This window comes from Pieris rapae, chromosome 14, assembly GCF_905147795.1.
Source record: "Pieris rapae chromosome 14, ilPieRapa1.1, whole genome shotgun sequence".
NCBI classification, from domain to species: domain Eukaryota; kingdom Metazoa; phylum Arthropoda; class Insecta; order Lepidoptera; family Pieridae; genus Pieris; species Pieris rapae.
In genome coordinates, this window is record NC_059522.1 from 2,769,576 (window position 1) to 2,793,571 (window position 23,996).

At 33.8% G+C, this 23,996-nt stretch overlaps 1 protein-coding gene across 1 annotated transcript; it reads left to right on the forward strand.

The window, feature by feature from the left end:
- The first annotated feature begins 6,256 nt into the window (after positions 1-6,256).
- LOC111000127 lies at positions 6,257-8,344 on the forward strand. Its single transcript, XM_022269519.2, has 3 exons — positions 6,257-6,505; positions 7,442-7,613; positions 8,064-8,344. Exons 1-3 carry the CDS (start codon positions 6,257-6,259, stop codon positions 8,342-8,344), a joined length of 702 nt encoding a protein of 233 aa, XP_022125211.2.
- The last annotated feature ends 15,652 nt before the right edge of the window (positions 8,345-23,996 follow it).

Here is a 23,996-nt window from a genome sequence, read left to right on the forward strand (position 1 = left end):
GAAGCCACTAGGCCAACACGGCTTACTTTTTTTTACGTTATAGATATATTTAGTATTGCAATTCTATCTTGTCCGTCTGTTGCTTTTTAGGAAGGGTGCGGAAGAGAACACCTCGCAGAAAACTCTTCAGCTTTTATACTTTACAAGATGTTGGTAAAAGGATGAACAACGAATAAACTTAAGTTAGTAATAAAATTATGACAAAACCCTCATTATTGATTTTCTTGGCAAAACCCAAAGCAATTCTTCAAACTCTTTAAAAACCATAGACAATAGCCGTAAAAAGTTTCAAAATAAATAGTTTTTACATTTTAACACCCTTTACAAATATCGTAAATGAAAACCACAATATTGAATTCACTTTCTCAAGCTGTTGCGGTCGCTTTGAACGCGGAAAAAACGCAGCTTAAAATGTATTATTCAATTGAAAGTAAAATTTCTAGAAGCCTATAGAAATATCAGAAATGTCAACTGTCAGAGACCACACACTATCGTAGGCTTACCGACCCTTCTTAAGTACTTATTCAATACAGATAATGTAACAATGAGGCGTCGAAATTCGAAATTCGAAATCTATACCTTCGCTAAGCCGCAAAAAAAAACAATCGCAAAGTTGCCAGCGCATCCAAAAACAGATTATGACAAGCCCCTATTTTGTTTGTAAACATATCTAAGGTGCAACAATAGCACATAGTAATGTGACACCTTAAGATTGGTTGGATAAGCATATTCATTCATGTGTGAATATAGGCGGGAAAAGGCCGTTTGGTTTTAAATGGACATCTGCAGAGTTTTTATATAATATGGGCTTTATGTTAATTGGTTTTGGAATCGGATGTACAGATCAATTGATTGGATTACCTACTTTATTTAGCCAACTCCGGACGTAGACGGGATTAACCCTATAGTATATAGTAAAATTATAGAAGTCAAGTTTTATATTATCTATGGACTGTAAAATTTATTATAGTTTGAAACACAGTTTGATATCTGCACAAAGATTTTTATTCTTTCTATTATAAGACGTAGGGCTATTATTAGGCATTTATAATATAAAATATAATATATGTATAGGCGCAATTTTATTAGATTTAAAAAAAAATACATTTAATGATTCGTTTCGTATTTGCCTCCTAGATGGCAGTGGTCATATCGTTACAAGTATGACTGAGGTCTTCCTTACGTTGTAATATTCCTTACTCTCTTTCTTTTTCCTCTTTTGTCCGATTGTCTTAATATGTGATAAATATATTAATATTCTACAAGCATCATTTGTGTAGTAAATTTATCGCTATCTAAGTATATAATATCTAATATTTTTGAAAAAGTTTGTATAAAGGATAAAGTTTTGATTATTTATTTCTAAATTAAATGAAATTGTTTATTTGTTTAGTAGTACAATTAGATAGATTAATTATTCAACGTCATATTATTTTTATAATGTCATACACATTAACAGGTTTCTAATGTTCCACGTTGTACGTACATTACATTACACCTTAGCAATGTAAAAAATAATAAACCACTGGCACTAGTCTCAGATTTCTGTATCTGTTTCATATTTTGTCAATCTGATAGGCAGGCGATCCGGCTGCTTTGCCTGACAAACGCCGTCGAAGTTTTGGATCTAAGGCAAAACGGTTTCGTCACGACCTTTACTGTTTTACTTAAATGCGCACATAGAAAGAAACTCCATTGGTGAAGTCCGGGAATCAAACCTACGATATCGTCGATGAGGGTCGCACGTTGAATCCACTGAGCCAACATTGCTCTTAAGATTATAAGCCAATAATAATAATATTATTGTAATTGACTCGATGTTTCTGTGAACGCAGAAATTAGTTTGAATGAGAGTGACTAATTTGTGTTCCATTGTCACATAATTTTTTGTATCTGATTTCTCTCTTATTATTTACTCGTGCATTTGTTTTTTGAATTTTTAATAACTTGCAAGTTCAAAAATTCAACTCTGATGAGGCAGTCGAAACCATTTTCAAAAATTTTATCAATTCCCGTCTTAATGGTTTTTTTAGTAGAGGGATCAATGAACCTATGATATGGCAAACGTACATAGACAGCAATAGTATTTTAAATTATTAAACATAATATAATATTTAAGAAAAATCTATTTTTTATTCCTCCCACGCCAATTTCCTCTCATATAAAACTATTCATTATATTATAACTATAGGAAGGTACTGCATTAGTGATTAACTTTATACTTGAACGGGTAATGTCAAAGTAACAAACGCTAATTAATTATATCGATTAATTATAATAAACTTAAAAAAAAAATACAGATGCTTAATCCTACAAACTATATGACTTTAAGCAAAATTATTTTCGGTGCGTCCTGGATTTACATTATACATCGGATTAGAGCGTAGAAGAAAACCTCAGCAAGGACGAAAATTATGGTCTGGTCAGCAGAAGGTACGTAGGTAGCATGCAAAATTTTGCCTGGCGCTCTGGGACTAATGATCAGGCAGATACACAGCCTCCCTATCATCTGTAGGGCTGCCACACATGCCTAACTAATTTAAACGATTTAAAAGAGTTGAGTTGCCAGTTCTTTTACACCCTACACTTAAAATATAAATCACCTTTATTAATCGTTTATAAGTGTTAATATTGTACTTTTCGATATCAGAAGCGTATTTAATTTAAAAACAAAAGACTACACACGAAATTTAATTTACATAGGTTTCTGCTCCAAGATGGCGTCAATTCACCAACAGTACGTACATAAGCGTTGATCTTTTGAAAGATAAGACGGGTTTTGGTATTGGTTCCTACTTGTGTGGACACGTAAGTCCCGTCTCTCCTCCGTTGAAGTATCGAAAACGCTGGGGCGTAGAGACTGCCTTGGGAGTACAGACTCCTGGGCCGTGGGGCTTAAGTGTACAGGCCCTAATCAAGATTTAAATTGGCACCTGGTAGATAGTACCGGTAACCCCAGAGCTGGTGTTTTCCGCGCTCAATGAATAATTATCGCAATACAGCAAGGAAATACCGCCAGTGTTAAAGATGGGGCCACGGGGACCAAACATTGTAAATTATTTAAATTTTCTTATTTAATTTTTAATTAGTTTTATATTAATATTTAGTTTAAAAATTTGTAAATACTGTATATTTGATTATTATGTTTAGGTTTTAATAAAAGATATATCTCAAATTCAGAAAACTTCTAAAAGCTAATACATATTAGTTTTGTTAGTGTTCTAGTTTTTGTATGACCCATTTGAGGATAATAGCTTTTAGCCTCTATTTCTAACATTGAATAACATTCATCCAGTTTTGCCCAACATTACATACATAATGCGCATAACCACACGTAAGTTACTGAGACGGTTTTGATCCTAAGTTATTTTTGGGAATTGGATCCGGACAGGATTAAAAATACGTATTAAATAATTCTCAAATACTCTAAGATACTAATCAAAGGCTTAATAATTAAATACAACTATTTAAACAAAACTTTAGCTAGAAAGTCGACAGCCCTGTCTTTTGATAATGAAGCAATTTAAATGCATGAGGCAGGGCGCGAGATGTTTTGGTGGGGAAAATGTTACTTGAATACAAAACGTCCTATTGGAAAATCATACAGGCTATTTTTATACTTATTGCTTTAGTCTGTTGGAGTGTTTCCGCCTGAAATGTATGAAGAGTTAGGATACATCGTTGAATATGGGTTGTAGGTATGATAGTAGATGCTCGGGGTGAACATAACTGCAGGTAGATTATGAGAGGGTGCTACGAATGTTTCGGAAAGTTTGTGAAAGCAAAAGTGGCGAAAGTGAGGTCGAACTAGTTAGTGATTATTAGATTAGGTTTAGTAATCTAGCTACTTATATAGAACTGTCGAAAAGTTCCCATTCACCAACTTATATAAGGCAGGTATAAAATTAGAATCATAAATGTCTAATGCAAACACATTATGTAGGTATTACAATTATTTTTGTAATATTAATGAGTTTTAACTTCGTATATTCTTCGTTATAACCTCAGATAAGAATAGATTGTATTAAGTAAAAGTATGTAAAAGTTTATAAGCCCATTGAAACAACAAAAAATCACCACAAGACTGTCAACAAACGGGTTAGGGAAGAGAGATGGCAAGATCGGTTTTGATCGTCAACCCGTTGCTAAGAACAAATTAAGGCAATTATGGGTCTCGACACGGGTTTGGGCTTTGCACGATTTTTTTATAGAACGGGGGGCAAACGGGCAGGAGGCTCACCTGATGTTAAGATAGGCACGACCTTCAAATAACTTCTTTTAATGAAGACTTTGAAAGAGCTGTATAAAAATGCCATTGTCTCTTTATACATAACCAGGAATCAGAAAGTACAGTATTCTATGCCTGACACTATATACTTTAGGGTCTAAGAACCTTTTACATTTATCGTACGCGTAACGCTAATTTAGAAAACACAATTTAAAAAATAACGTCGCTACAAACCTCAATCTCAGATAGTCGAATAGTAGTAGATAGTCGTAGTAGGTAAACGTATTTTTTTTTTAATTTAGGTCACACAATGTACAAATATGAACGTCAATAAAGAAATACATACTAAATGCTTCCAATTTTAAATTTACTGTCAGTTCACAAATCGATCTCTTCGTTTCTTCTCGATGTTTTTCTTCACAGTACTCGTGAGTGTAATTGCCCATATAGGAAGAAGTTCAGCGTCGCCGTGATTCGAACTCATAACCTCGGGGTCACGCCACTAAACCAACACTGCCTTGATACCAACCATTAAAACTTTATCGAATTGCAAACAGTAACTCAATACCTGTATGACCGGGTAGAACATGTACAATAAATCATGGCCGCCCATTCTCCGCCTCACCTTCTCATAAATAATATGTATTGATCTACCAGATAACTACTATAAGTGGTTTTCGCCCATGTCTTGTATTACCGTATTAACCACAACTTTCCTGCATAGGAGTCGATGTAAAGATTTAGATGCTTTGATCTATGAAAAAGAACAACAATTTTGTATCGCAAAAGCGGGTCACAGTGAAGAAACTAGAACTTTTAAGTTTATTTATTTATTAAAAGCCACGCCAAATATTATGTGTGGTGTACATAGCAAAAACACAGATAGAAGTTTTATATTTTATAGGATCACAAAACAACAGACCTCAAATTGCAGATTACAAATTCCAAATTTAATTTAATTTAATTACAATTTAAAGATATATATAAAGTTGTAATATTTCTGTTATCTATGAAAGTAAAGCACATCATGAATCATGCATTTCTGACAGTATAAGTTATAATCTCTCTATTCTAAATTACAGGACAAATATGGGGAACATAAATTTTACAATAAAAAAAATTTAGTTCTTACTTGAATAAAGCAACTTGCTTTTAGTTTTTTCATTTACTTTTTTTTTCTTTTATTTATTGAACTAAAAACTAGAACATGACAAATGAGTAGATATTTAATATTATTTTATTTATTGATTGACGATTTATTACGACAAGATTCTTAGGCTAAACTGTCATCCTTAAAGGGTTTTGTACAGATAAATAACTAACCAAAAGGCTTCTGGTGTATGAAAAAGAAGCCCTACACTATAATATATAACCGTGATGATATTCCGCCCACCGATTCCACTCATTCCAAAGATATGCATCACCACGCCCTCGACAAAACAAATGACCGAATTTTGATCATTTTACGGTTGGTGTTTTTGAAAAATTGTTTTGACTTTTCTCTTTAATGCATTGCACCTGTACAAGTTTTTTTAGTAATATATTGTGTGGTTTCTATTCGTATTACTTTATCTTAGTATAATTAAATTTATTAAATGCTCCCTCTTTCAAGATATCAAAATCGCTTAAGGATAAGAGACAAGATTGTCTCCTACAAAATTTTGCGTTAAATGAATTGGTATTTAGTCGGGCGGAATAAAATCCTCCAGGTATATTCCAGATGTAATATGAGCATAGAAGGCTTAAGAAGAATAAAAGGTAAGAGTGTCATTTGGGTAACCTTTAAAAATATTAATGGGTTAAATAATAAATACTAATATACAATGAATGCTTTATTTTTTATTGGAAATTATCTAATTTACACAGATGCATATAGAATAAAAATATATCAAACCGTACACTTGATACCGCCTGTGTCGTTCTCTCATGGTTCTCACGGTCTATACCTGAAACCAAAACATCCATTGAAAACAACATTACATACATTGGCTTTATAACGTGCTTCCCTTCACAGCAGCGACAGTAACCATGGATTTGTTCAATCGAATTGGTGATTTAATTATCATTTTAATATTTGCAAACATCTCGCAATGTTTGAGGGTAAAGGATGAATTCTTCAAACGTAATAAAGAGATGTGTATGAGAGTGGCCAAACAGCCATTCTTCGATGTGGATTTAGTTGTTGGGAAACCTTGGAAAGTATTTTATACGTGGAATATGAAGTTGGATGGTGCTATATCATGCTTCGAGTTTACGTTCAAGAATGCTAATGTTCAGGTAAATATTTCTATTAAATAAGCCTCGGAATGAACTTCATATTTTTTTTAAGGCGTGGTTGTCGTCGAGAGCAGGTTGCTTAATTTTATGAAAAGACATTTGTAACGTGTTAAAAGGGTTAGAAAGTATGAAGTGTCATTGTCAAAAATTGGTGTTTTTTTCGCCTCATGACAGTTTACATATGTGCGCAAGATACTGGCTGCTAACTGCATTTAAAAAAAAGTTCATTAATTAATCGTAGAGTTAGAGCAATATTTCCCTAGTGGATTCAGCGTGCGATTCTCATATCTGAGGTCGTTTATTTGTCTTTATTTCTAACTATGTGCGCATTCGAACATCACGAGCAAACCGGCTTGCCTTAGACTTAATAAAAAATGTCTACGGCGTGTGTCAGGCACAGAAGGCTAATCACCTACTTGATAATATGATACAAGAATTCTGAGGCCCAGAAATAAGAAAGTGTTAGTGCCACTGATTTAAAAAAAAATGCAGAATTGTATTTCCACTTGTTACTTTTTTTATGTTACAGAAGACAGACAGAGGCTCACCTGATGTTAAGTGACACCGCCGCCCATGGACACTTGCACTGCCAGAAGGCTCGCAAGCGCGCTGCCGGCCTAGATGAATTAAACATGTTAAATGCCACAATCATTACGGCTACTTTCTTGGGGACCAAACTTTTTAAATTTTAAGGTTTCTTTCATTTATTACTTTTATTATTTAAGTAGGTACAGCCAGACTTCAATATATGATATTGAAGCCTCATAGCGTAGTAGTATTGCCCTAGTGGTAACATTTACTTTCAATTCTGAGGTCGTGAGTACGAGTCCCAACTGTTTACCAATGTTTATTAAAATTAAAACTAATTTTATTCGAAGAAAATATAATTATATATAGTTTTTTGCAAACATGGTGGTTTATAATGATTTCTTTCAGACAATAAACCGCGTTTGGTCAGAAATGGGAGAGTACTTAGAACAGCAGCCAACTTGGGAAGCGGCAACTCTCAGTTTGTACGTGGGACCATCCAAACACGAGATGCTACTCTTCGCTGACCAGGGTCCTGCTGGAAGTTTCGTCGGTGTTCCAAATATGGTTCGGAGCTCAAGTATGTATTAACATTATAAATCAATTTAAAAAAAAACAACCTAAATTGATCGTGAAAGTTTACCATGGCACTGATTTAACGCGGCATTTGTATAAGTAGTTTGGGTAAGTTGAAAATTACAAAATGCTTATTTAGTAACAAGTTCCGTAGGTAGTTAAAACTTACCAGCAGGCTAAACAAAAATAAGTCCTAATGTATTATAAAATGGATAATATAATAAACATCGAGCAGTGAAATAGCTTTATATACATATAATTTTTTTTTATAATGGCTATATATAACCATTGTAAAATTTTTTTTACTTGACTTGAATGTTCCAGTTGATAAATTTTATTTAAGTCTACTATTCAACATCTAGCCTCAAATATCGGTGAATAAATTAGATTTTTTTTGCATTACCGCAACGATTTTGTCTTTAATGCTTATAATGTTGCTTATATCTTTTTCCAGGTCTAATACCGGTACGCAAAGGAGTAAGCCTAATAAAGTTTCAATTTAAGCTGCTAAGCGAAGGCAAGTACCTGCTGATCACGGACTGCAATCAAGGGGTTGCATCACTGGGTGCGAGATCAGAAGAACCACCCAACAGCTCGGAGATCGAGGGTTTGGTGGCTGGCCTTGAGCTAGGTGATGGATTCCCAGTCTGCGCTAAAGAAAGTAATAAAAACGAAGAGTTTATTGTAACGTCTAATGTTAGCAAGTTTGTTTCAGCACATGAGTTCGAGGCGTGATTATTTAAAAATATATTTTAATTGGCGCCAGCCGACTAGTTAGTAAGATCAATAAAAAATCTAAATATATTGTGTTTTATTTGCATATAAATTCGATTTATAGAAAACTTTAGATTTAACATACTTGGAACGTATACCATCGTAATTGTTCGGAATTGATCATACCTAAATCCGAGCAGTGTGGGTTAAAAGAGGACGTGATGACAAGGAGACGAAAGGGAATGCTTAGGTGGTTTGGTATCATATAAAATTGGGTTGGGTAGGCCTAGCCAGAGTACTAGAGTTAACAAGTTAAAACTCATTTAAAGGCCATGCATGTTGAATGTCATGAATTTGGATTAATCGAGAGAGTTACGTCACGTACGAGCAGTTGAGATCCTTGGTGTCTGATCCCCTGCGGGAAAAAGGCTTGATGATATAAATTAATAATAAGCAAGAACAAGTCTGTTGCACAGATCGCCGTTATCCAGGACGTTGCGCTTACTAAATGCTGTCTCCGAGACTATCGACATATTTGTATGTTCGCAGAGTGAATTCACAGAAGCGATATTGTGTATATTATGTGTCTAATTGTTATGTACATTATTATATTTTTAATAAATGTTCCACATTGTCGTTATGGACATAGGCTGTAAAGATAATGTGTGTATTGCTGAAATAAATGAATTCAGTTTAAACAGAATCATCAACTTATTTTCTTTACGTTTAAACTATCTACTACAACTAAAGTATTTAATACAATTAACTAACAATCAGTTAACAAAGTATTTAATACAATTAACTAACTAACAATCAGTTAGTTAATTGTATTAAATACTTTGTTTGTTTGTTTGTTCCCTTTTGTAAATCTTTTTATTATAATGTATCATGTATTCCATCTGTGGCTATGTTCTCGGTGTATTTGTTTGCTATTATATGTATTTTGTGTTAGCTGTAGGAGTACAAAATAAATAAATAAATACTGAAATTGTTCCGATTATAATAGGACACATCTTTCTCATAGTTCAAAGGAAAGTCATACTGTAAACAAAACAATACTGTTATAAAAATAAACAATTGCTATCGACAACAATTTCGCTTCGTTAAAAGACAGACATTGTATAAATTTAAACGCGTGTTAACACTCGTTGATTTCGCCTAATATGTATCAAATAATAATAGCGTGTTCATTATTAAGTTTCGCTTTGTCTATGGCCCCGTTAGTCGATAATTCAACTGTGGTAGAGAATTTGTCAGAGATATATAAGAAACGTTTTCAAAATTCTACAAGTTGTGAGGAGTTATTGGCGAATTACACGTTTGATCCTCTGGCTCTGTTTGATGTGGACTGGAAGACGTTTTACTTCTGGAATGCTGCGAAGGAACCGCTGCACATCTTTAGGTTTAGTGTACCATATCCTGTTGTATGTATTTTTTTACTTAACTAAATTCACTATAACACACACACATTATATTATTTAGGGCCTGTTTCACAATATCCGGATAAGTTCCAAATAAGCTATTTGTTACTGATTGGTATGATAAATAGTATTTTTGCGTTTCACGACTGTCAGATAGCGCTATACGTCATGAAATTCAAAGTATCTTATTTGGAACTTTTATCTTTCGAATAATTTATGTGTTGTTTAGCTATTTGGCACTTTATCCATACATTGTGAAACAGGCCCTTAGTCATATAAAGTTCGCAGTTTGTACGGTTAAAGAATATATTGTAAGGAAACCGGCATGTCATTCCCAAAAGTAGATGATATGTGTCAGGCATATAGGCTTTAGAAACAGATACAGAAATCTGAAGACTACCTAAGTGCATGTGCAGTGGTTTTTACACATTTTGTTGACTGGGCTGGGATTTGATTTAACGTAAAATAATATAATTGTTGGTAACGTAAAATAATAAGAGCAGTGTTGGCCTAGTGGCTTCAGCGTGCGACTCTCATCCCTGAGGTCGTAGGTTCGATCCCCGGCTGTGCACCAATGGACTTTCATTCTATGTGCGCATTTAACATTTGCTCGAACGGTGAAGGAAAACATAGTGAGGAAACCGACACGTCTTAGACCCAAAGAGTCGACGACGTGTGTCAGGCACTGGAGGCTGATCACCTGCTTAATTATTAGATTTAAAAATGATCATGACTGTAATCTGCGCTGCATTCTGTCAGACTGTAATCTGGTTGAAAATGTCTCAGTTGATTAAAAATGTTTATTTCACAAATAATACTCAGAAAACACAAAAACATTGCTTACGCACAGCATATATAACGACATACATATTTTTATAGTGTATAACTCCTTAGTGTAATTTCAGTTGTTAGACCGCTTCCGCACAGAATTGAATTTAACTCCACCAGTTGATTGGAATAGAACTACCCTCTTTATGGAGACATCGAATGATTTTAGCGCTTTATTCATTTCTACGAATGTCTCTGGGAGATTTCGGATCGTCACCAACTTAGATTTTTATCGTAAGTTTCATATGTAACCGACGCCAAACCTACCACACCTTGTATAACACTTTAAGTGCTTTTTTCTCGGATCCGGAGCGGGGTGATAGTAGCGGTGCCGACTACTCGGATCCGTGCTAGCATCCCGTTCATTTTTTTAAACCATTGCCATCCCCAGTTTTTGAATCTAAGTAGGTATTCGGCACCCAATGTGCTGCCGATCACTCTGATATTCATAAATATTTTCAAACAAATCATATTTCATATTTACTTAATCAAAATACGCCATAAAAAAATTTGGCTTCCGGCTATTACTTTGTGTCCATTATTTAAGCATTCAATGTGTTAAACAAAAAAAAATCTTTTTTAGGCTACAGGGGAGTTTTGACAGTTCCCTAGTTCGACAGATCTGCCTGATAATAACATATCCTGGTGCTATGTCAATACTTTGTAACATATTATGTCACATTCATTTCGTCATCATGTTTGAACTATTAAAAATGATTCATCTTAAAAAACTTTACAATAATATTCAAACTATTTGTGACTGCCAAGACAATAAATTAAATTTAAAAAAAATATGTTGATGAAAATACCTTTACAGATGATCTTCCTTACACAGAAATGGCATTAAAATTGGTAAAGCCATTCTATGTAATACTACTACAGTGCGAATACCGATTTGGTTACGCTCTTGCGCCGTTTGACAATATGCCTGACGAGAAACATGTAAGTGACGAATAAAATGTACTTTGTAGCAAACGTCCCAAAACACAACTGTACCTCTATTCTTGCCAAATCATGAATAAAATACCACTTGATTTGAAGGATAAGGTGCCATATTCTACATACCTTTTAGACTTGTGAGATTATACTGCTATATTACGATGATCTCAAAGCATTCGTATTATTTGTGATGACGATGCGCAACACTAAGACTTTTGTCGAGAAAAATTTAACATTTTTGACGTACGGGAGTAAGAGTTACTTGCGTTTCTGAATCCTTATCCTAGTATTATTATTATTGTTTGCCTAAACAGTTATATTTAATTACAGATTGATGAAGCAATATCAATTCTGGGAATCAAAAGTGAATTCAATGAGACTTATTTGTATGAAGAGCAACTCTATTCGCAATTTTCAATGTTGGAGGATCACAAAAATGAAGATGAATATGAAGATGACCAATATCTGGACGATGAGCTTTAATAAACCTAAAATGTAATAAATTTGTTTTATTTATTCTTTCTATATTTTATTTATTTACAAAGTGTGACTCAATACTGAAGGCTTGCGTTAGAATAATAACGCATTGATATTTTTTTTCTTGCTCTTGTATAGCAAACGAAGATCAGATGGCATGTCTGACATCTTTATATGCATATGACAGATACGACCTCAATATGTTCAAAGTAAAAGTGTACTCCTCCCTCAAATGCCGTCAACCCACCCGCTAACAATGGTTTCCACGGGCTGCAATGACAGTCCGTTTTGGGCGTAAAGTAGGCTCGCTCAAACGGGCAGGAGGCTCATCTGATATTAAGTGATACCACCGCCCACGGACACTCAATGGCAGAGGGCTCGCGAGTGCGTTGCCGGACTTTTGAGAATTGGTACGCCCTTTTATTGAAAGGCAGCTGAGCAACTGCTTCCACATACTGCTGGTGCCGTATCGGGTGGATTTCTTATTCTGCCATAACATCCGATGATGAAACTCAGCTGCAATAATCAGAACAACTACTCTGAACCCTCTCCATCTTAAATGGAGTAGAACATGCAGAGTGCTCCCACATCTCTACGCAAAGCCAAGGGATTGTTAAATAAATTATTCGATAATATTATAGTAAATTAAATCGTGTGTAAATACGAAATTCATAAATTGCCAATAACTTTTTGAAACGAATTTTTGTAATTGCTTTTCAAAATTTTAAAACTGTATGTTCATGTTAGTGTCAATACGTGTGAATAAAAGTCTCGCTTTACAATCTTTTGCGTTGAAATAGGAAACGTTGGGAGTAACAAAAATCAGAGGAATCCAACTTTTGGTTAAAAAAATCTATTTACACTTTAATTAACCCTTTATTGACGACATAATATACATATTTTGACGCATAATCTAATATTGAAATGTATTTTATATAAATAAATATAGTCAGAGATAATACGTATGATATTTGTTAAAAAACTTAAACCTCTCACATCTTTTTAATTTGTTCCTGTCTCATGCGTACGTCCACCTTGGCTGTGTATAGCGATATGTCATCTGGTCATCTTCCTTTAGGTGCTTATCTATGACTGACTATTAACGTTTTAAATTTATTTTAGTATCCTATTTATATCATTTTCAATTATTATTATTAAGATTGTAAATAATATTATAAGCTAATGAATTGAAATTAAAAATTGAATCTAAAGTCATATTAAGATGATTCATTATTACGACGATGATTTTCACAAACCTTAATTTACAATTCACACATAGACAAAAAAATAATATTGTAATATATATCAAATATTTTGAAATGTGTGCAACCTCTGCGATGTAACTATAAATTCAACATACACATCAAGTGAATCGTAACACGGAAAATGCAGTTCCTCTTCATAATTCTCCTAATTACGTTGACGGATTGTAAGAAATCGAAGCGAGCATCCGTTGACTCCTACAACAAACAGGATGTAGACTTCGGTCACATCTATAGAGATCCAGAGAAAAACAGACGTCTATTTGAAGGTGGCGATAAATTAAATATAGAAGATGCATACGCTATGAGAGACAACAGTCGAGACATAGCTGGCAAATACATGCCACCACGGGACAAAATGCTATATGAAAAAATGAGAAAAGCAGAAGAAAGTGAAGTGATGAGAAATAACAGTGGTAATCCAATGTATTATAACTTTGAAGCTATATTAGATCGTAATCTAGCTAGATCTTATCCTAAACCACTGGTTAAGACTATCCCACGCCCAGATACACCATTCACAAGTAAACCGCATAATATAAATATAGACGAGATAGAAGAAAGAACATTTATGATAAAAGAAACTACGAGTAACTGGACAACGTGTGAGGAATTTGCAAAAAAAGCGTTATTTCATCCTGATGATATAGTGAATTTGGAGTGGATTCCATTCTATATTTGGTCCTTAAGCAATGTTAAAAATGCAGACATACACAGATTTACATATCCTACTAAGAAGGTTTTTATATTATTTTTATATCATGAAACAATTAAACAGACAGAATTACCGAATCTGCTGAAAAGTTGTTCACCTTATATTAGAATTGTTAACTCTATATATTTATGAGTAGAGCAGTGTTGGTGGCTTCAACTTGCAACTCTCATCATTGAGGTCGTAAGTTCGATTCCCGGCCGAGCAACAAAAGACTTTCTGTCTAAACTTCTCGAACGGGGAAAGAAAACATCGTGGGGAAACCGGTTTGTCTTAGACCCATAAAGTAGACGGGGTGTGTCAAACATAGGAGGCTAAACACCTACTTGCCCATTCTCCCATGATCATGAAACAGATACAAAACGGTACAACCGTTTTAGGTCTGGGCCTCAGATTTTGGGTTTTAGGTCTCCGCACAACTAGTTTTCTTATATATATTTATTTCTTATTATTTCTTATATATGTTTAAATAATATAAAATATATAATTCTAGCTAGTGCAGAAATTTAAAACAGATTACGGCCCACATGTGACAGGGATAGAGTGGAACCAACCAAAGCTACTGCTAAACGATACCAGAGAAATTTTGCTAATTGCGAAAGACAGACGTGGTCTCTTTCAAGGTATTGTCAAAAGTGATCTTCCGGAATCGATAAAAGGTTCGTAGATTGATAATACGAAATTCATTACAAACATATATTTTGACGATAATTTAAATGATCCTAATCCTTAGGATTAATTTGCTCCAGTTTAAAGAATTAGTATGACTCAAAACATAGCGATTAAAAAGAGTGGCGCAGTCTTTCTCGCCAGTTCTTCCCGCTCTACGACTTTGACTTGCGAACTGGTAGTAAATGGAAATTTAGAATCAAATCAACATCTTTTTTGTGAACATTCATAAGTGTGCTTGGTTACCTATATGAATAAAGTTATTTTGAGTTTAAGTTTTAAGATAAGATATTACTAGTGATAGCGCCTTGCACAAATTAAACTCTTTAGACCACTCCTTTCTCTTTTCATTAGGTACTTTCTTACTTTGGACACGACAAAAGTCTCACTGGTTGAGGTACGCACAAATCCACTGCCAGCTTCCTAAACTAAATTTTCCTTCTGAACCTTCACCAAAAGTTAGTGATAGAATTTCTCAAATGGTTTTATTTAAACAGTATTTTTACATAATATAATCATCTACTACTATTTACTATTTTTAGGCACAAATATAACGCTGCCCATCCTGAGTTTACGCATAAAAATCCTGGACCCTTATTTGGCTCTGATGTATTGCGATGATAAGACCACGTACATAATGGCAATATTGGGTGAAGAGCCACAATCCGATCCAGAAAAGATAACAGCTGCTTCAATTTTGAACTTCAAAGGAAAAGGAACACCAGTTTCATCACGGGGATATGATAGTTCCGCCATCAGTGATTTGATGAAGGAGAAATTTTTGGACGTAGAACGACAAATCGAAAAGTCGAGGAGTTTAAAACCACCACGCTTTGATTTAAGCAAGCTGTAGTATATTTGAAATACTTGTGTGATTATTTGACATTGTTTGAAATTTATAAGAGAATTGCTGCATTTAACTTAAAACTTAATAAACTGTACAATATAATTTTAGTAGAGTTATTATTGATTGATCACTACTTATTATATTATTTTATTTTTTATATATTTATATCATAACGAGTAAATGGCGTGTTGGGAGAAGGTAAAATTATGGCATCTGGCACAGGAAAAGACACGCTTCACGAAACTGACCGCCGACCAGTATGGAGAGGCATTAAAAGAAGATGTTGTTATTTGCTATAGGGCAGTTTTTCCCTAATATCCCCCCTATCTTAGCCTTACAAAAAATTCTTATGCGCCCACCATGGCAGGGAGGGCGACATGTAACATACATAATACTACCTAATATTTAAAATCACAAAAAAATGAAATCTACAAGTAGATTTTAAAACACATCATGAAAAAGTGAAATTACAAATAGTTATTTAAAAAATATAAATTATCCTATAATAATTTGTTTAAATGTATATAAAATATATAATGTAAAATGTATCTGAATAAAGGCTATTATTATAATTATTATTTAATAATAATATTATTATTATTAAATTATCCGATAGACGAAATCGATATCGAAATAAACGAAGTATCAAATTGCCATCCAGTGGGTAGTTGGCCCCACGTTGGGAACACAATAGGGAAAGTAAAAAAGATGAATATGAGTAAATAACGTAGACCTTTATATAAGAAATTGTCAAGTCATTTTAATTATTTGAACATAAAATAATAAATAAATAGTTATAGTAAAAAAATAATCAGTTTTCGAAACGAGCAAATTCGGACATCTGAGAATTGACCTTCTTGATCTTAATTATTTGTTCAGTGTTAAATTATTGTGTCAAGACTCAAGAAGAATGTACAAGATTCAGGCTTGTAAGAAATCATTACGATTATACAATTTAGCAAATTCGAGTTATTGTTTTGAAAATGCTTGACATTCTTGAACAGAAACATCCGACATCATAGCTATAAGATGTTCAGCAACGTGTTGGGAGTTTTAGAACGATGTTTACCTTAGCTATACATTTTGCATTATTATTAACAGCTATGAGTACTTCAGTAGATCATAACCAGACGACAAGTTGTGATGATTTTGGAAGATTTGCTCGTTTTAATCCGTATTCAGTCTTAGATGATGTATGGATGTCGTTTTACTATTGGGGCCCGACATCACCGACATGGTTCGTCAAGTTTCTTCTTCCCAATCGAGAGGTATTATTCTTATATTTAAAATGTAGATCGTTAGATTACATTAGGTTAGATTAGAGCAGTGTTGGCCTAGTGGTTTCAGCGTGCGAATCTCATGCCTGAGGTCGCAGGTTTGATCCCCGGCTGTGCACCAATGGACTTTCTTTCTATGTGCGTATTAAACATTTGCTGGTACAGTGAAGGAAAATTTCGTGAGAAAACCGACATCTCTTAGACCCAAAACAAAGACAAGTCGACGACGTATGTCAGGCACTGGAGGCTGATCACCTACTTGCCTATTAGATTTAAAAAATGATCATAAAACAGATTAAAAAATCTGAGGCCAAGACCTTTCAGCGCCACTGATTTATTTATTTATATGTAGAGTTTGTATTTGCTGAAATGCTTTAGATATTTGCTTCTTTTAGTAATTCATTATTGTAATCACAAAACCTATACTATTTACGTATACGATAGCTTCAATTATATTTTTTTTCTACAAAACATACAGTTTTGTAAAAAAAACTATAATAACTAACCAAAAATAAAATAGAAAAAACATTCAATAAGCATCAAATTTTGCTAAAATGAATTTTTAAACAATGTGCTTTTTTTAATTTAATTAACACATTAGTTACACAATCCCTGTTGTAATATCGATGTAATCAACTGCACTTTTGTAAAAGCATCGTGTATTTATTCTTATTTTTGTCCCCAAATTGAAGCGAATCAATATTACCCAAAGTTACGTGGTTTATATTCTAAAATGTGCAGAGCAACTAATATCAATATTTTATATAGCTTAATTTCTAATAATTTGATAATGTATACAACTAACATACTTCTAATTTAAATTTTCTCACTAAGCGAATGTAAATTAAAACAATAGGTTTATAAATATTATCTGACAGTTTCGCTGCTTGTTTTCCAGCAAATAGACTACCTAAAGTACCTAATAGATGACCACGTGCGGGAACCAGTAAACTGGACTGCTCCCATGGTGCTGCTAAAGGAAAAGAGTAATGTAACACACCTTCTGGTAGAACAGGGTGATAGAGGACAGTACATCGTGTATACGCCATATAAAGGTACTTTCTATTTCTCTAATTATTTGATATATAATGTAAACAGATACTCGTATTGATTTGTGGGGAATACATCCTTTGATTGGATTTTCCGGTTACTATTAAGAGCGTAAAAATTCTCAAAAGGCCGGCAACGCACTCGGGAGCCCTCTAGCATCTAGAGTGTCCATGGGCGGCGGTATCACTTAACATCAGGTGAGCCACCTGCCCGTTTGCCCCCTGTTCTATAAAAAAAAACTATGTCTTTGATATTTTTCTTGCATAGCCAAGAAATATTTATTTGATTTAAGCATACATACACAATTACTAGAATCATGTATAATAATCAGTACAATGTATATATTTGATATGACAGATCTCTCTGGACTATTTTAGACGAATATAAATTCTCTTGATTCCCGACCACAGTCTAGTACACACCAGACACTACCTTTTTGATTAGCTATTTCCTTGATTGATTTCCTTTGAATGTAATTTAGAAATTGAGAAAATGATGTCCTACTATGAACAGTTGCTATACAAGGTTACATATTTAAATTTCCAAAAATTACAGATTTATCGCCAGGTGATACAGTTGACGTCGTATCAGTGCGCTTAAAACAGTTTGACAATGGACGCTATATTGGTTTTATGAATTGTGATGTAAGTATTAACATATCCTCTTTTATTTATAAAAAAAGGCTTATATGGTACCAGGATATTCTCTCACACGCGAATAAATGAAGGAACCAGTGGCGCAACAGCCTTTAGATTCTGGCTGCTCACATTTCTGTATCTGTTTCGGTAATCTTTTTTACTAATAGGCAAGTAGGTGATGTTTTGATGATCGGTTTCGTCTCGCTGTTTTCTCTCGTCTCGAGTTCAGACCTCAGAGATGAGAGTCGTACGCTAAATGCACTTTACCAACACAGTTCACAATACCTAATTGAGACTAAATTATACATGCGTCGTTTGGAGTCCAAAAAGCTATATTTCATGGAGTAGCAGTTGTAGTAGTAGAAAACTATTGTTATTGTAGATAAAAACGAAGAAATATAACTAAATCATTTAATAATAAAATAATCGTTCGACCGACTTCCAACTGTGATTTGCTAATGTTATCTAAATGCAATATAAAAATAGTACTTTATTAATTAGATTCATAAACTTTTTTAACTCAAAAGTAAGACAGCTTTGACGCCTCCTTTGTAACCATAACACGTAGAGGTCCTAGGTTCAATTCTTGGTGAACAATTTATTTATATAAACATAATCTTAAATAGAAAATAAATTAGTGTGGCGGATACACAAATTGGACAGTTTTCTATCCACCGTGACGTCGAACTTATTTAAATAATTGAATTATATACTAAGAGCAATTACATATACACTATACATTTTTTACCATTGAACCATTAAAATTGAACAAAAAACCAAATAAACCAATAGATACTTTGACGCTCCATAGATTGTTGACGAAAATTTCTATTTGAATATAGGTTGCTAATTGCTATAATATAAAGTAAATTATTAATTATTTAATTAAAAAATTGTTCTCTTTTGGAAGCAATAGAAACCTGCCAATAAAGGAAGGCATTGGCCCTATTATGGATTTCGACACATTAAAAAAAATATATAATTTTCAGATACATGTGGCCTACGCCCTCGTCAGATTAAAAGACGTTCCAAAGAAGAAGTTCATTCAAGACGAGGCAGCTAAAATGGGATTTAAGGGTCGTAAAGGCAAGTCTTATTTGTACCGTGGACACGAATGGATGCCCATAGAAGAAGCAGACTACGACCATTACATTGATAATATAAATCATTCTGATGAGGACTATTGATTTAAGTTAAATTAATTATGAAGCTTATCATTCATAGAAATACAGTCACTTCGCTAACAACTGTATCCGTTCTTATTTATTCTTGGTTCTGTGGGCTACAACGAGCTTAGAGTACGCCGAGAATTCGCGCTTGTGATCTACTTAATAAAATTGTTACATGGCAAGAACAGTAATTCGGCAGTACTTCAGTACCTTAGCTTCAATGTGCCTGATGGGAACGTCAGAAAGAGACATCATCCGCTGTTACTTCATGTGCCCACAGCTAGGACTAACCTTCTGAAAAGTTCACATGATTAAGTGTATTAATTCAGTTAAGGAATTACATAGATTAACGGACCTTTTTCGTTTCGTGGATGAACTGGCGAAGTTCTATTATTTGTCAGTGCCTATAGTATTGTATTTTTTATTATGTAATTTTGTTTTTCCTAATTAATTTCGTATGTTTTTTTTTGATTGAACAAAAATTGTCGCCTCTGAAATGTGAATCTTCCACTCTCTCTTGCAACTTCTTACCAGTAGGCTTAAAATTAAAACAAGTAAGTTCCAAAGACATGTCTTCAATGCATGATTGGTTAATGTACGTGGTCATTTTATACAGCTCACACGTAAGATATAACTTTTTGCTTGGCACTGAAATTTTTTTGTCAAGGAAAATAAATTTTCGGTCTATAGGCTAGGCATGTAATGAAACTTCATCAATCCAAGTCATTTGCCTAGCTGTTTGATCAACTGGCTGAATATCTTTCAGGCCGCTAGTTAAACGGCGGAGTTTAATTAAAAGTTATAGAACGGCTTATTAAGATGGCTGCGACATATATAGTTTAATACTAAACTTACGATAATACCTAGTTTCATAAGCTGTTACAGTTGTAGGACCATTATATACAATGGTGTTTTTATATGTGACAAATACGATATTAAACTTAGTTTAATCTATCACACATCTGCTCCTTCTATTACCACAATATAGCGATCACAACCACACTGTCTAGAGTATAGCAAATAAGAAGAAAGTTTAATCTATGTTTTATAGTAAACTTCACCTCCTCAATTTCGACTAACTTATAAAGTAAAATTAGGAAAATTATCATAAAAGCAGCCGTTTTCCGTGCTTATTTAAGTAATTAGTTCAAACAGGTGCCCATTAACCGTGTAAATATTTGAGGCTATTGTTCAAATGCTTCGGGGCACATTTACTGATATATATTATTCATGTACTTTTATTAAGGAGAGTTGTTGGACAAGGCGCTTAAGCCCTGAGATTTAGCGTTCAAATCTCGGCCGATTTTTTTTTAGTTTTTTTTTTAATAAAACGTTTTAGACATACGGGACAGACACAAACTCTAGGCGATTTTCCTTTAGACTAGTGTTTCCCAACCATTTTTGTGCAATGCAAAAACCTTATTAAAACTATATTATTACTATAATTTTGAATATCAAAAAAAATTAATTGTTCACTAATGAAACTTTAATGATTAGAAGATGATTCTTCTATTCTAATCCTAGTGATCTAGGAAGTTGTTAAATTCCAATAAAATTTAATAAAAAAAATTCTATATTAATTTATTATTTTAATTTATGGAGATCTTTGCTCTTGATGCTTGCTGCAGATAGATTTAATATAACCATTATTATATTTTAAATGGGTAAAAGTTGGAACCCAATTTGGTTATGAAATAAAAATAAATTCTAAATGCAATGGAAATACCCAAAATAATAGATTGTACCGCCATCTATTGCATTTATACACTGTGCTAAATATAATAACTTGAGACTAAGAATTTGTTCCCTTTGGAGAGACTCTTGGGCCGTCGGGTTCAACTGCACAGGCGCAATTTAAAGAGTTGGCGCCTGGTACATAGTATCGGCGACAACAGAGCTGATGCATTCCTCGCTCAACCAATAAGTATTGCAATACAGCGAAAATGCTGCACACCACTGGTAAAGGTACACCACACTGCCACAGAGACCAAACTTTTTAAATTTATTTCATTTATCTTTTCAAGAATTTTTAAATATTTAAGAAAATTGTATATTACTTTATATGTATAAGTGCATTTTAATTTTTAACAAGTTGAACTAAAGAAACTCGTGGATATATAAGAAATGTCGTCTGCATCCCTTTGAAAATAGTTATTAGTTATATAAAGCATATGTATATGTATTGCAGCTGGAAGGAGATTCATTTTAGGGGATTTCATTATGGAGTATACATAAGGAAAGTATTTTTCCTCCTTGAAGTTAAGGCCGCGAGACAATTTGTTTTAAGGGAGGTATTTGGGTCCAATTCCCGGTCAGAGCACAAATTGTTGCTTAATTAAAATTTGTTCTCCATCTCTGATTGCTTGTGAGCAGAATGTCGCATCTTATCAATTTGGGGTCAAATTTTAACTGTTACGTTAAATGAACTTCATCACTTCGCATCTTCAACCGCATTGAGAGTTCAAGAGTTGTTCAGATAAATTAATAATAGTTACATAATAATTTTGTCATTGAACGTCCAGTCAGAATACGAAATACCCGTATCTCCCCGACGTCCATTGTTCCACAATTGAGCGTTTCTTTAGACAGCTTTTGCAGAATTACAATGTGGAACCAGCAGCCCACTGAAGTATTTCCGAGCGGTCTAGACTGGTCGAGAAGCCTCCCTTTAGGTCGGAGTAGTTCCACCTTCCTTCCACCATAGAAAATTGAGTACATATTTCTCCTCATGTGAGTCACCCACGTAGTCCTGGAATGCGAGGCTGTGGCTAAACAACGTAAAGAAATCCTCGGAACAATGAGGTCGCTCCGAGAAGCCTGCGAAGTGCCCAGGAAGCTTCTGTGCTTTTGGAAGGAGTTAGGCTGGCTTAGGTAGCCAGGACTTCACGCACAACGGAGCAAATAAGAGTCTAATTGCGGAAAAGGAGTCCCCCACATACATATATACATACATTCTCCTCATGTGAAATAAAAAGCCCGTTTTAAAGAAGGCAAAGTTCGATCTTTTCTTGGCTGGCCAGTTGTCGGTCGAATCGAAAGATATCCGTTTCGTTCGTTTGTGATTCGTCATCAGCTTCTCTAGTACATGAACCATGATGCGTTGAGTAGCATTTTAAAGGATGTTGGTTGTTATAAATAATTTATAAAATGTCTAAGAGGTTTGGAGACAACGTCGCGAGTTGGTATTGTTAAAAAAATATATTATGACTTTTATATTATTTAATGGTTGAATTATTTATAGCGGTTTTTATTGAAATACGCGTTGTCATCATAAAACGCCGGACAACTGTTACCGTAATAAATTGTGTAGCTTTTTTTTGTCCTTCTGTATGTTGAATGTTATCACAAATGCTAAGTGTCACGCTTGTCATTTTAATAATAACTTAAAAGATATGAACACATTAAAAGATAAAGTATTAAAACTAATTAATTAGTTATTCACAGTATAGATGAAAAAGTTATTATATATTAACAAAACTAATAATGTATTTAAATAAAACGTTAACTTTGTCGTTTCTAACGTCAAAATCACAAGATTAATTAAGACATATAGACCCAGTTTTCATCAGTTTAATGTACAGGCATTTAATCTGTAAATAATAATAATAATAATAATGCTACCGTCAAGCTTGTACAGTTTCCAGGATCGCTTCTTTACCGGCTCTTAAGTGCGAACCTGGATTCGTCACAGAAACGCGGCTGCAGACAGCCCAATGCTAACTTCATCTGACAAAGCGATTCTAAGTCTCAACAGAACTAATCTCAAAATAATGATAGGGACAATTACGGGACACTGAATTAACCAATCTGATATGTTTATTTTATTTTATCAAGATTATTATTCATCTAACAACGCTAAATTAACAAAAACACGTTTCTAGAGTTTGATGCCACAAATAAAACTTCTAGATTTCCATGGACATAATATATAGACGAAATAAATAATACACGATTTCCATAGCCATTAAGCATTCTTAAAATGGGGTCATTCGATATTTTACTATCCAGACTCTTTTAATGTTTAGGAAGCGGCTCTTGTAAAGACCAACTTAGACGGTACACGCGTAAACCCGTCCGTTCAACGAATAAATTATATAATTTATGGCATATTTTTTTGTAATGGCAACCTCAGACGGCGAGTACTATAGTTTTTCGATTTTAAAACTTTTAACGTTGGTTTCGACTTTTAAATATCCAACTACTACCGACATAGAAAAAGAATTTTTGAATTTCGAACTATTGACGATATAGTAAAGGTTTTTTTGAATTTCGAACTATGTACTATATAGAAACAGAGTTTTGAATTTCGAACTTAACTAGTTAATTGTCTACATAATTATGTCTTAAGGTTTTGACATTTCATATCTACTCTCATTTCAGGTCT